The sequence below is a fragment of the Ptychodera flava genome, chromosome 14 (assembly GCF_041260155.1).
Source record: "Ptychodera flava strain L36383 chromosome 14, AS_Pfla_20210202, whole genome shotgun sequence".
NCBI classification, from domain to species: Eukaryota; Metazoa; Hemichordata; class Enteropneusta; family Ptychoderidae; genus Ptychodera; species Ptychodera flava.
Genome location: NC_091941.1, coordinates 10754692 through 10770288, shown reverse-complemented (window position 1 = coordinate 10770288; position 15597 = coordinate 10754692). Strand labels below are relative to the sequence as shown.

At 36.3% G+C, this 15597-nt stretch overlaps 1 protein-coding gene across 2 annotated transcripts in view; it reads left to right on the top strand.

The window, feature by feature from the left end:
• The window catches only part of LOC139149314 (tetratricopeptide repeat protein 7B-like), a 41895-nt gene that overhangs the window by 1258 nt on the left and 25040 nt on the right, over window positions 1-15597 (top strand). For both annotated transcript variants that reach the window (XM_070721019.1, XM_070721018.1), the window contains exons 2-8: window positions 5221-5369; window positions 7958-8126; window positions 9362-9617; window positions 10084-10368; window positions 12672-12735; window positions 13167-13304; window positions 13949-14032. In XM_070721019.1, coding sequence (XP_070577120.1) covers window positions 5221-5369; window positions 7958-8126; window positions 9362-9617; window positions 10084-10368; window positions 12672-12735; window positions 13167-13304; window positions 13949-14032 — 1145 coding nt within the window. The remainder of the gene's footprint in view (window positions 1-5220; window positions 5370-7957; window positions 8127-9361; window positions 9618-10083; window positions 10369-12671; window positions 12736-13166; window positions 13305-13948; window positions 14033-15597) is intronic.

Here is a 15597-nt window from a genome sequence, read left to right as displayed (position 1 = left end):
ACGGTACTATACTTTGGCCGAAGTGGTTTTAGTACGATGTGGTACTTGGGGCGAAGTGGGGTTGGGTGAAGTAGTACTTGGGACGAGGTGGTTTTGGTACGAAATGGTTTTGGGACGAAGTTGTGTGGGGCGAACTGGTTTTGGTGCGAAGTGTCTGGGAACCAACAAATCACAAACCACAATAGTCACAAAGCCATATGTAGAGTGAGCCGAGTACCTGTGGGTATGTTGATGGGTATCGGCATACCCTCTGTGCCCGTGGTGTACCAGTATTAGACACAAAACTGTGAGTTTGAATCTGTAAATGAATGGAAGCAACTGTCGTCTTGTAAACACAGAATATCAGGATATCAGAATATCTTTCCTAATGTATAAAACCAATTTTGAAGTAGCTTTGAGTACTTGGCTAGTGTAAGAAGCTTTGTGTGCCAGTTAGAGGCATAACACCTGGTAACAGTCAAAGACCAGCACGCAGAGCTCCGGGCTATGGCGCAAAGCACATTGATGAGCGTAAAGTCGGGGTCATCTCCATCCTCAGAACCAGCTTCAGGGGGTCATGCAAAGATGATTCTGAGTTAGCACCATGAGTATGAAGAGAGTGTCCGGCTTTGGCTATGCCGCTGGAGTTGGGAGGTGGCGTAGCCAAAGCCGGACACTCTCTCCATACTTGTAGCGCTGATTCTAAGTATGAAGCTATGCCTGCATCAGATCTAACTATGCCAGACTGTCTCGATCATCATTGAGGGCGTAATTGACATCAATGGTCTCATCAACTGATTAGTGAATCAAACATTTCCATCCGGCTTAAGAAGTGTACTCCACATTTTATATCACTTTTGATATTAATCAGAACACTATCTGTGGCCTTTGTCTTAATAATATTGGAAAATGTCCGATATTTAATGTCTGTTTATGACAATGTGGGTAAAACACAACATTCTAGGCCATTAGTTTGAATGCCATAAGTTCTTGTTGTTCCTCAAAGTCAGAAAACTTGTGTTGAATATTTGGGTTGTAGGTAAAATTACATTTACTTAACCCTTTGAGCACCAAAGTCTATTTTTGTCCCCTTTATAAAATAAACCCCAGTCAATTTTTCTCAGATTTTTGCTAAAACTTTTAGAAAAAAACTGTAGCAAATGAAATGTGATGTCTATTTGCTCCAAAATTATCAAAAAATTACAGAAAAATTCATAAAAATTGGTAAAATTTTGCACTAAAATTTTGGCAGGAGAAAATTACAGCACTCAGAGGGTTAATAGATCTGCTTTCTAAGGTTTCCTATACTAATTAGACTTGATGCATTTCATGAATGGTTGAAATTTTTACACATTTCTGACTGAGGACAAGGCAATCTGAATGGGTGAGTTACCAAGACATCAACAAAGACTGCCTTCAAATCATGCAAAATTACGAGAACTACAGGAAATGACTCAAAAAAACAAGTCTTTGTGTTTATATTCTGCCAAGGACTTACAAACCAATTTTACAATTTAAGAGAGAAAATTATGAAAATATGTATGTTTAATACTTTAAAAGTTGATGGCAAATTTCACTACTCCATCTCATTATCGGATTGAGTCATTTCAGCATTATTCAGATCTGACGCTGAAACTCACATTGAGTGGCATGCAAAGCTTATTCTGAAGATGAGAAAGACACCAACTTCATAGTCATGGTATGTTGTCCATACTGTGAGGGAGTGTGCAGTCTCCGGCCATAGCCCTATATGTCTTCCTCTCATGCACTTAAACCTGGGAACCTTGAAAAGTTGCAGTCGTGTTTTAATCAGGCAAACAGTCTCCAAGATACTTTGCTGCAATCCATAGCTATACCTCTACCTTGTTGTGTAGTGTTTTTGGGAGAACTGCTCAACACAACACAAGCAAAGGTAGTCAGGCTAAGGATTGCAGCCACAAGATGCTGTACGTCATCTTCCAATGTCACAGCTTTTGTCAATGCTTTATTTTGGCTCAGTGTTCCACAGGAACCATGATTTACATCAGTAATCAGTGTTTCTGAGTAGCCAAAAAACCTACTTGCAACATTTTTCATCCCAAACATCACTGCCGTTGTAGCTGTTGAATTATGAGTATCATCCAATGCACCCATAGGCATTTTCATCTGAAAAGTAGCTTGTGCTGCAAAGGGTGACAAAGCAAAACTGATGCATAGGGAATGTCATCTGAAAAGTAGCTTGTGCTGCAAAGGGTGAAAAAGCAAAACTGATGCGTAGGGAATGGGGCCTGTAGAATTTACGATATAAAAACAATGAAATGTCGCCTGGTGAAAGTGGATTAAACATACATGTCACATTGATACATGTAAAAGAGAAGGAGAACAATATATTCCAGAATGAAGGTTGAAATTGTTGTTTATATGAATAGTTATATGAAAAGGTATAATTGACTTTGATGATTGATTTTTAAAAAATTTGTGGATATTTGCAGTTGTGTAAACTATAGTCAATTAATCTATCAATCAAGTTGTTGCTTGTACTGAATCTGTCTTTATGTTGCCATGTTACTTCTGAATCATGAATTAGATCAAAAGAATTCAAACTTGTAGCTTTATCATAGAAAGTGAACTTTTTTCATAAACATTTTCAAAGTGGTCTGTGGAGATTGTGCTATCACATTGTTGTTCATCTACAGTGCAAGGTTAATGGATATAATTTGTATTGGCTGTCTTTCACAGTTGATGTCGTGAAAACACTGATGTTGCAGTGTTTTGCAAAAGTTTGGGAAGATAGGTAAATGGTGTTGTATCTTCAGTACCATTTCTTGTCACACATTTGTTGCAGATGTTATTTTAACCAGCTACCCTGCAATAAAAAATGATAATTTGCCATGGATCAAGTTATTGCAGAATAGTGCAAGTGTTCTTTTGTCAACTTTATCCCGAATTCAAAGGAAAAAAACATGCAGGAAATACTGAGTACTCTCAATAATTATACTGTCCATAATGCATCCCTGAATAAACTGCATATCAAATGGACAGTTACTTGTCATTAGACTAAATTTTGTCACAATAAGCATGTTATCAGTACTTGATCTCAAGTAGTGGAAAATATTCAAAAGAAAAGAAACTGGTCTTGCGAGTGTATAGCGCCCCCTAGTGGCGTAGTTCAATATTAGTCACTCACTGCCTTAGCCACAATGTACATATCATATCAGTAATTCAATTATACTGTGACTGAAAGTCTTTGATTTCCAATTGTTGCTCAGGATAAAGTAAATTTAGTTTCTTTACAATATATGCTCAGGCAATTAGATTATTTCAAGGCTGAAAAATAAATTTATCCATTTCCAATCCATCTGCATACTTGCGCACCAAAAGCAGTTCCTGACATCTATGATGAAATGTATTCAGCAGCTGTAGCTACCGAAAATGTTCAAATCCATAGCTCTGTGAGAATCAATGTTACAATCAAAGGCTTTAAACAACATCTGTATACTTGTATATTATCAAATAATTTTTGCATCATTCCAAAGTCATTTCCTGTTTCTGCACTGAAGAATATTACTATTAAAAGCAGTTTTAGACTCTAATGATCTTTGAATATGAATGTCACTGTGAAATACCAAGATAGGATTGTCAGTTTCATGTTTCATCTGTTTTAGACCAGTCAATAACAGTTTGAATGTCTGTTTTGATGGCGTATTTTTATTCTGTCTTCTGGTGTTTGCCTTTACAGAATGTGGTCAGTAATAATGAACACCTATCTAAAAGGAGTCACAATCCCTGCCTTGTAGCAGGGATTAAATTTTTTTCTGTTACAAGTAACTTTAATACATGTACAGAAAAAATTCTGCTGTAACATGCTTTGTCATGGAACTTCATAGCCCAATTTGTAATCTTTTACGTCAGTGTGTCACACATGATCATATCAATATTAAATATGAGTTTTAAAAGCTATACCAAAAATTTTATCATCAAACAGTGTGCCCTCTTTCTTACTTACGATATTTCTAAACTCTTTGAGTCAATGTAGAAATTTGTAAAACTTCTTCAGAGTTATTCCTATATCAAGTCTTGGAATATATTAATTTCTAAAATTCTCTAGGGTCAAAGAGAACACTTCATGTGTAAGAGCCATGTCAGATTAGATTAAACAACACCATAATACTAGGAAAGTACATGTATATACTTTAGGTTTAGATCTGGCAACAGGGTTGTAGGGTGGGAATTCAACAACCAAAAACATATGATATATTGTAGTGAGCAAAATAACATGTCATGTTTAATTCGGAATATCGTTACAAGATGGCAATACTCGTGTCCCTGTAGTGGACCCTTTTTGTCCTGTCCATTTACATGTATGCATATACTACATGTGAATAATCCAGTCCAGTGCTTATTTTACTCCAGACAATTCCATTGACATTTCATTAGCAGTATCTGGGTTTTGCAGCAAACATGCAAACATCTGATGAATGATTGATATGACAAGTATTATAAGTACTACAAGTATTCTCAGAAGACTAAAAATGATCACGTTACACAACAGAACCTTGATGAATACATGCAGCTGTACAATCAAACTGGGTACAAGAACTTGAAATCAGAAATCAAGGAGGTCACCTTCTTACGTTCTAATCCAGCAGGGCTGCTTTTAATAAAATTTAAGTATCGTATTGGGTGCTTGCTTTTAAGGTAGTATGTGCCTTGAAATTGAACTTTTCACTTAAAACTTTTATAAACGTGGCTCAAGGAAAGTTTCAACCATTTCCTTTCAAAATGAAGAATAAAAATCAGGGGTCAACATGCATATTTTCGTATTATAGGCACAAATTACCTTAAATGTGATGTTATTTGAAAATTCAAAATGGCCACCATCTCTGAGATAACTCTATGTAGACTGGCCCCAGTCACTTGACTTTTCTCATCAGCAGTTACTGACTAGCCCAGCCATCGTGTTCACCCCACAATCTGTGCAACAGCCTACCACTTAAGGTGACAGTCTGCTGAAGTTTATTTTTTCAATTTATTCATTTTTGATATTTGTATTCCCACAGACTTGGAGCAAGTCTAGTACTCTGTGGGTTAAAATCAAATTTGCAATTTTCACAAGAGTATGACAGTGGAAACTTTATTTACTGCAAGATTTTCAATAAAAAACCCACACAAGAAGAAGATCAACACAGCACTGTAAAAACTTTCGAGTCCAAAGGTTTGTGTTCGAGGTGCATTCTACCTGAGTTTGTCATATACTTGCAGAGACACTAACACATCTAGTTCTTGGTGAGAGCCAGCTGGAGATTTACCTCAAAGAGCATCCCTTGAAGGAAGAAAGTTCCAAGATTGCCAAGAAGGAGCTTGAGTCAGCCAAGAAACATCTACAACAAGCTTTGAAAGGAGAGTCTAAGGTAAATGCATTTCCTTCTATGTCATCTGTCAATGTCAGCTGTGGCAAAAGATTATACACAGAAACAGTTATATTGAAATGGCTGGTCTGAAATAAGACATTGTTACTTTAATGCCAATAGAATACTGGTATGTGTGTATATTTTAATGATATCTAATGCAAATATCAAATGATGGTAATATGAGGGGGTATAAATATATATATATATATATATATATATATATATATATGTATGTATGTGTGTCTATATGTGTGTGTCTATATGTGCATCAAAAACTTATCATTAGTTTGGTTTTATTGAGTAAGAAAAGATGCTCTTTGATGTATTCTATTATTTTTCAAAACTTTGCTGTACCAGTAGACAGTATACATAACATTCTGACATTTGCACCAGAATTGGTGTGTCAGATTGATTGTAAACCCTGCAACAGTCAACTAAACCCAGACCTTACGTTTTGAGGAGAGTGATGACTCCCCTCGCCTACCACTTGTGCAAACAAAAATCCAGGAGAGCTATTTTCCACTCGCATAAACCCTAATCAACTTGTACTATCATTTGTGACTGTATACATTTGAGTTATGAGAAATTGATGTTTTGTTTGGCATAAATGAGTTGTTGAGCATGTGAAAATCTAATGGGTTCATCCTTTATTCTTTAAATCAATTTTTTATCAGCTTGTCTTCATTCAAACATGTAATTCTAAAACATAATAAGGTAATGTCTCCTTGGAATTCAAAACATACCTGAGTGTTATTCAAAAGTTTGATCATTTTCACCCGCCCTGCTCTTTTCAAGGGAGCTCTTGAATCACTCACCTAGCACTTGCCTAGATGATTTCAGGGGAGCGCATTGTAGCTCTCCTGCCATTTTCAAAATATATGCCCTGTAAACCATTGCCTTTGTTCACTGGATGTCTGCGGGACCTCACCACTGACTATGAACATTTGCATTTTCTGTTGTTTGAAAAAAAAAATCAACAATATTTAATGATGGAAAACCTTTGAAAATGATGTACCGTACAAGGATATGAGGTCATAGGGTGACCATGGAGATGGACATTATCCATAATGCAGATTGAAGTGGTCATGGTGTTTTGTGTGTAAATGGCCAAAATGTAAATGCCGTTGAAGTTAATGTAGGTATGAATATATGCATGAAGCAGATGTGATTTTCACAAGTGTCATGGGGCATAGCATAAAATATGAATGATGTTGTTGTTCCAAGTAATATCATACTGGAATTAATTGACAGTTTCTGTTCCTATACAAGTGTTATATGTATTCTATTGTTTGTTGGTGTCGTTTTCCATTGAATATTCACAACTTGTAAGATTCTGACATCAACTATTCATTGTAAGTTGCATGAGAAAATGCCAGTTTATTTAATTGTTGATGGTTGCACTCGGCAGATTGTCAATTGTGGATGTACATACAACAATAATCACTTTCATGTTGCTGATGTAGTTGACAGTTATATAGAATAAATGATTTAATAGTAGCATACACCGAAATGTCAGTGTATCCCAGGACAAACAATTATGACAGAATACTAATAATTTATGCTATCTATAGTGACGTTTACATGCCCCAACAGAATCTGACTTGTGATTGTTGAAGATTTTCTAAGGTTTCATAAAAAATCCCATTACTGCCTAGTTTTCGCAGGGGACACCCTATGAAAAGAAATTTGGATCACTCAAAATTTATAAAATTATCCCCAATCAAATAAAAAAAAGAGTCTGTAAGCAGATTGGTTTAATTTTTGCTTTTTTGATACCGCAAGCAGGTTTCTGATTGACAAGCAATACTAGCATGTTGAGAAATTTATTCATCACAAATGCCAAGTTAAAAAAAAGGTTCTGCATTATACATGATATATATCTATATATCATTCAAAATATCAAAGTCCCATTCTGTCAAAGGAGAATTTCTAGCACTCTGTGCCGTGACAAGTGTCCTCACAGAGAAAGCAGCAGTTTCTGCTGAATTGCCATTTCCCCCCCCCCCCAAAAAAAAAAAAAAAAAAATCAAATTTTGAACTTCATGTGAAAATAAATGCATATTTGATGAATTCACATTATGATACTTCCCTATAAGACTCCAAAGATCAATAGAATATCTTATTTGTCGGCTGATCAGCTATTTTCATTAGCTGGTATCAGATCTGTACACAAGGTTTCTAGGTATCAACTAAATAAAACTATATGGCTACTATATTCATATTTTTAGGCGGTTGTGGTGAACTTCTTGTCCAAATTTTACTTCTGCTTTTTTCTGCCATTGTATTCCTGTTTCTTTTAAAAGTAAAATGAAAAAATCATATGTATATGTATTGCTTGTATGAAATGCTTATACGGTCACAGTCATCAGTATAGCACACACAGTAAATGTAGAAAGATTTTTATTACAAACATTTTAAGATCAACATTTTGGCTGTGTTGTCTGTAAGACTCAGTCAAAAAGTTTTTCTTAAGCATATTAAGGTCAGATGACTGACTCAGATGAATTCATTAAATACTGGAGCACTTACATGAAATACGTGTTTTGTGGAAACAACTCTGAACATTATGAAGGACATTTTCCTTTCAGTATGGCTGGGCACAAGAAGCTCGTCTGCTGCTTGGGAAGCTGTACTACGCCATGGGTGACTACGAAGAATGCTTGACTTACTATGGCAAGGCTGGTCTTGATGATCTCACAGTGGAAAGTATGAGCAATAGAATGCTCCGGATGATTGCCGAGGCCTTTGCAGTGAAAGGTGTGTAATTTGTTAAATGACACGTTGCTTGGGAAGGAGTGAATTTAACCTAAAGGGGTTAGTGCCGTTTTCAAGTTAAGGAGAAATAATCACAGTGCGTTGTAACAGGTCACCCAAATATTCAATAGAGTGTGCTATTAATTGTGCCACACCCACTGTGTGTTAAAGTAGATCAATTTGTTTTTATTGCAAAGATCTGAATTTTATGTTTCACAGCATCATTGAATAAGAGTTCAGATTGTTTTTCTGTAAAAATTGACTTTAACAATGAATAAGTGTATGACCTTGTGAATTCAGCCGACCTTTCCATCGTATTGAGCTGAATCCACACATCATTTACTCATCTGTTGCTATGGTTACTTGTATTTGATACGGGTTCCTTTTGAGTGATACGTCTTCTGCCTGTTTACCCACCCATGCACTTCAACGCCCACTCATAAATGTACCATTCCATGATATTTGATGATAAAAATTGTATTAAATAGCTTGCAAAGGACCATGTGATCGCTAGTCATTTACAAATTTGTTATACTCCAAGCTGAAAAGGCAACAAAGTGTGGTTATCTCAGCTGTTAGACACCAAGTGGCATGGTTCCCATGAAAAAATATACAGTTGAAAAAAATTCCATGAGGAGTAGTACTGTACATACCAATATCTCTGTGTGTATGTCATATGAAGCCATAACATTAGACCTCAAGCTAGCTGTCTTCCAAAGTACTCACCATTTCTTGACCTATTTGGTTCCTCACAGTGAAAGATTTTTTTCAAAAAGTTTTAAGTTTCAAGTACATTAACAACAGTGGTAGATTTTCAGAACTTATAGTAGTACGCGCCACGAAACAGAAAGACGTGTACTTTTGTACGATCTTTCCACTATGAAACTTTCAACCATTCTATGTCGGAATTTAGAATAAAGGTTAGTGGTCACCATGCAAATTTTGGTACTGAAATGGCTACCACCCCTTTGTTAATGCCATTGGAAAAGTTCCATTTTTGCTTTTTTTGAAAATAAGATGGTAGGAAACCTCATTTACTCCAAGAACTTCAAAAATGATCCCCACAAGCCTCAAACCAAAAGACTATTTTGGAAAATTTGAAAGTCAGAATATCTGTGCCCAAGGTGCATTCTACCTGTGAATGCAATGCTATGTAAATCAAGACTGAGAATTTTCATTGATACTTTACAATCTTTAATATTTCACATATATGTATATTTTGCAATGACCTTTTAAAGGTATGGCATTGGAAAAGACACCTTCTAAAACAAGCAGCAAGATCAAGCTAGCTCAGATGGAAGAGCAGATCATATCATGCTATGAGAAGTCAGGAGACATTGCTTTGCTATACCTTCAAGAGTGTGAGAAAGGCAGGACAAGCACTGTGTCAACATCCAGTGGTGGGTCTGGCTATGCAGCTCTGCCCAACACCTACGTCGGGCCAATTCTAGAAACTGCCATACAGCGAGCTCCAATTTTACATATACAGATGGGGTAGGTACTATCACATTTGTGTACTATCACTTGGAAAGGATTAGATATCAAGTATGAAACTTTTGTCAAAGATACTACAACATGTGTGAAATGATTGTAATGACAAATATTTTCATGAATTTTTGAAATTTATTCCAATCACATGTTATTTTGTTTTTCGGGTTTATAAATTACCTTAACTCTCCTCAGTAGACATTTCAGTTTATATCCTGAAGGACACATGATGACAGGTTTACACTTATGGAACTTTATGTGTACATCTTCTTCACTCTTATCTCTTTCTGTGATGTCATTTGTCTTTCAATATTCAGTCCAACGAGAATAGTACATGTATGCTTCAATAAGGTTCCAGTAGATACTATGTTTTACTGCTAGTATTTCACAAAGTTTGCATAATTCAAATATGTTCTCCCAATATGTGTTTCGTTCATCGCATACCTAAATTGTTTATTTTTTGACCTTCCAGAGATATGGATCGAGGAATAAATCGTTTTCGCCTTGTGTTGAGAGCAGTGGAATCCAGAGCCACTCAAAACATGAGGATGATTCTAGCCAGAGAGCTTGCTGAGGTGCTACTGCGTGGGGTCTGTGAAAGTACATATAACCCTCCCCCGCCACCATCAACAATTGCTGACAAGTCTGCTTCACTGAGTCGTCCAAGTGCCGGTGGTGTCATTGGCACAGCAATCAAAGTCGCTGGCATGAAAAGTGCAAATTTAGCCCTCAGACCAAAACAGTACTTTGGAGAGCAGTAAGTCTTTATTTGCATTTTCTTGTCCTCAAAGTTCAAAGATGAATTTTATGGTGATCCATTTTCACAACATTATTGAGATGGACCACATTATTATGCCTACATACGATAATTTCATATACAAATATCATGTATGTCCTGTACAAAAGTGGGAATGCTCTACATGTGGTGTCACTTTCCCAAGTAAAGATTGATTGCTGTCTGGTACCTGAGAGTCTGTATGTAATGTAAATGTGTATCTGTAAGTGTGCCCATATGGATAACTATATGCAGGCATGTATGTGTCGCAGTCTGCATGTGTAGATCAAAGTCCATATGTGAATGTGTCTGGGTAACAATTTTGTGGGTAACTGTTATGAATGGAAATCCTGTGTTATGATGAGATGCAGTGACAGTAATATTGCAGCAGTCTTCTCAATGATTATGTCTGTGGTTCTCCAGTAAGATATTATGTACTTTTAAAAACCATTTTTTTTCTCCGTACATAACTGTGTGTTACCCAAACTATCCTCTTCTTACCAGAGCTACCTTAGAGTATACCATCATATTTTTTTCATTTATGTTCCATTCATGTCAATTCTTGTATCACCTCAGCTACTCTTTCCATTCCTTTTCCTATCCTTTCTCATCCTGAAAAAAAAATAATGAAATATTTTGGGTTACCATTTTTCCCTTTTTTTGACATTTCTTGCTTTTTCTCTCGTCATGGCTTTATCGTGTCCATCTTCTTCCAGCTATGATGAGAAGTAAGTTTTTCATCATGATCCAGCATCTTGAACACATTTAATTAACTAAAGCATGATCATCAAATCATACAATACTCTTTAGCTCTTCCTAATAAACTACTAACATTCTCACTTAAGATAGAGGAAACTTGTTTCTTTTCTATGGTAATAAAATTTTGGATTATGTTTATTCCTTTTTTTAAGCATGTTTCTGATCTCAGCTCTGATACTATCATTTTTTGTTATTAATAATGGAGCAAAGATTTTAAAAGAGGAATAGGGTTTTCTGTTGACTTGCGAGTTACTTGAAGACAATTAATTGGGAATCTGAAGAATGTCCTTCAACTGAATACTAAAACGCATATAAAAAAATAATGAACATTTCCAGTTTGCACATTGTCTGAATCTAAAAGAACCACCATGGCATATATACACCCTCATTAGCTAAAGTACCAGTATATCATTATCAAGATTTTAATTTTTTTAATTGCATGTGAATTATGTTGTTTTTGTCCTTTCTGTGTATCAAAGGCGTTTAAATGGATAACTCTGCCTGTAATTGTATTATTGTGACATTTTGAATAGAAAGGGGAAAACAATGTGAATTTGTAAATGAGAATGTACCAGAAAAATGTTCATGCCATTTGGTTGTGTCTCTTTCTGTGATGAGAAAATGCAATATCCTCGACAGGAATTGCAAATTTTAATGAACTTAAGGGCAAAATGTAAAATGTTGCTATTTAAAAAACATACAAAACAATTTTTTTACTTGAAATCAAGTATAAGAAAAACACAGTTTATATTTGATGTGGATTGGAAGGGAATATTCACACCGTCAGATTCCTAGTATAATTTCTCACCAACAGTTTTGAAGGAAGCTATAGTACCATGCGTTTGACTCACCAACATCCTAATCTAGGTAACCCTGTTTGTCAGGTGTGACGGAAGTCACACTTTTAAAACAACCATGCTCTGGGAGGTATCTGGTATAAATTTGGATTTCTATTCTTGTATACATATTTCTTGAGTCTTATGGTAAATCCGAAGCATTACCTTTTCAGCCTTTGGTCAAATCCTGTATGTGGTCTGCATGGAAGTCTTTCTTATCATGCTAACATATTGTGTAGTGTTGACAGGATGGTATATGCATACCAGTAGTAAGATATCGCTACTCAGTTTATTTCGGTGAAAAATATGTACAATAATATACAAAGGATATGCATTCTAACAATAAATACTTACGAATCAAATGACTATTCTGACGATAGTTTGCATTTCAAAGCTGTTCACATCACCTCTGTTGCTGGTTGGTACATATGCTTTTAGAGCTACACTTACAGCACATTCATGTCAACATGAGTGAACTCAAGCAATGCAGACTTGAACATTCTAGGACATGATTCTGTGCACATGCTCCTTCAGCATGGAATATGAAAGTCATATATGCCCAGCTGCTGCATGACTTTTTATGAAATCAAGAATTGTTTAAAGCTCACTGTCTCCAGTGCAACAGTAAATGCAACCCAGGGTGCCATTCAAGAACAGTAATAATTTTGATGACTTCCATCTTGATTTCAGTTTGTTTGTTCCAAAGGAGGAAACTGAAGAAACTCTCCTGCTATTGTTGATCAGTGAATCTTTGGTAAGCTATTTTAACTTTACAAACTAGAAGATGTTGGGATGGGGATAGGGTCAGATGCAAACTTCTCAATGTGGGGGGATCAGAGATGTGTTCTGAACTTTTGCACAATTTCCATTCCAGCATCATCATGTTCATGAGAATTCTCTTCTACTCTCATTGATTCGTAAATATTGTTGAAAACAAAAAAATTTTGCCAGCGTTCACAATACACAGGACAAATCTCAATTTTACTCTGCTGTCAGACTTTTACTCTTTTTTTCCCCATACACACATAAGAATTTTGTTTGTATTCTACTAAAATCCTCACAATATCTCACAAACTGGATATATATATATATTAAAATATAAGAACCTGTGTGATTTTTATACAGTAGCGTATGTAGTGTCAACTGTGCTTTAATGAAGTTTTTTATTCCTGATAATTTGAACAGGCTACTAAGGAAGCCATTCTGAGCAGATCTGAGGAACACACACAGAGTCGCATCCACACTTTACAAAATGCTTGTGCTGTCTATGATTTGCTGACAATAGCCCTGGTGAGAAGAGCCCAGTATGAAATGCTGGCTGAGGTAAGAGTATGGACAACTGAAAGATTATGTTTCTAAACCGGTTTTATTTTTAAAAAACACTTCAGTGGTTCTTCTTTATGTGTGAGTTGGTGAGATTATGGAAGCATTAGCAATTCTATAACATGAAATCACGAAGGAAATTATGTGTTATCCTTTCCATCTGTAAGAGATACAGCAATTTAAACCTGTGAAAGGTTTGACGAAATGGCAATACTCATGAATACAGATGGCATTTGTTAAACAAATCATGTATTGGAAATCACTTACAGCATGCAGACTGTATCTCATTATGAAAACAGCAGTACTAGTTTATACTCATTTCTTTGGTTTATTAACTCAAATAGTGCATTGCGACACTAATTATGAAGGATTTTAAGCAATTCCAGTGCTCCATTGCTGCCATTCAATTTGGCTCCCATACAATTGTATAGCAAACTGTCAGTTGTATTATTTCAATATTGATTGTTCATATAATGGGCTACTGTCATGTTTTCACACTTTGTATGGCAGTGTGCCATGAACACGTACAAGTTGTGGTACATGTATTCCCCAACATAAAGATCACAGGCGTTGTATGGATACTTGTTTTGAGTTCAATCCCATCGTTTTAATACTAGTATCATCCTCTTTGTGTTTCTGTTTAGACATTTGATAGATCTATGAGGTTTTCATTTGAAGAGTTTCATCTCTGGATGCAGTTTGCACTGTCACTCATTTCAGCAGGAAAAGTAAGACAAAGTAAACTTTCTTACAACCGTTTGAATGCAAATAATGATCACATCAGCAGTGTTCCCATTAAGGCTTATTTGTGCACTAGTTGTGTAGTGTCTTTGACTTCTCAAGCAGTGGAATTTCATTTTTTGCACACTTTAGTTACAGTCATTTCGATCAGTATTAGTTTTAGTAACAATAAACATCAAAACTCAGGCTGAAAGGTGTGATCTCAGTGCCGATTTTACTTCAGCGTTTTGAGTTTTAGCACTCGTTGGTGGTGAAGTTGCTACCAATCACAGGGTACGCGTACGTGTCCAGGGTACATTGTGACTATGTGACCAGAATTTTGTTACTTGATAAAGTAGCATATATAGAGAAGACGCAACATAGCTGTTCCTGCACCAAGGTGGCTGCCATGCCTTTCAGGCACCAAAGCCAAAGTTGCTCACACCCACTCAAAACCTTACAGGGAACACTGCACACCAGGAATATCCAGTCACCATTTCTATTATCTGTTTTTAGCGACGAAGTTACGTAACTGAGGAAGCTTATAGAGTTGGGAGAGGCGAAATTGACGTCATTTCCGTCACCAACTTCCGTAAAACTATTTTGTCACACCACGTGATCAGTGTTATTTAACGACTATAGCATACCTCCATGGCATACCACTCACGTTGCACACTCACTATCAGCGAAAATACCAGATCGTGTTGAATTGACATTATAATTGAACTTAGAGCGTACGTGTGAGTGTATTGGCTTACATGAAAATGCGATATACAATGATGCACTTACGTTAGAACGTCCATGCTCGATCATATTGTTTTTGTTCTGTCAGTGTAAATTACGAGATTGATGAATGTTGACGGACATCATGCGTCCGTTTGGTCCTGACATGCATGTCGTTTCGATCTCCTTTTTACTGTGCAGGGGAGAATGAATTGCGTTCCTCATGGGTTTCAAATATGTCAAAAAAATTCCGAAGTTTTGAGTGGATTTACGATTTCGTTTGTAAAATTACGAGCGAAAATTTCAGCTTCCCATTTCATCGGCGCAACCGTGCAAGAAACCTCAGTGTCCTACTGTTACGTGCAGAGAAAACGAACAAAAGGGTGAACTCAGCAGTTTCCGTTTAAACAAAATTTATTACGAAAACAAAACTAATTGCTAAGTTAGGGACAGAGTACAAGCTTTAAAAGTGTACAGACTACTTATCTCAGCTGGGACGGCAAAGCTCCAGTCTCAGAGTTGTAACAGTCAGTTGGATGAATGAACAGTCCTTTGGCTTGCAGGCTTGAAGCTGCACAAAGACCACAATATAAATCCAGCGTTGACAGTGAAGGTCTTGAAAAGTCTTGAGAATGACTACTGCTGGAGTTTAGTAACACACAAGAGACACGATCCCAAAAGTCTGACTGGAAGCTGAGCACGTCCCTTTTATAAAGGCATATAAGAACAATCTAGAACTTTTATTGACATGCTAATTACTGTTCTAAAATTATCTCCCTTACACAACTAATCAACTTTCCAGAACATTCCAAACATGACTAATTGAATTCAAGGTTGTGAGGTCATCAAG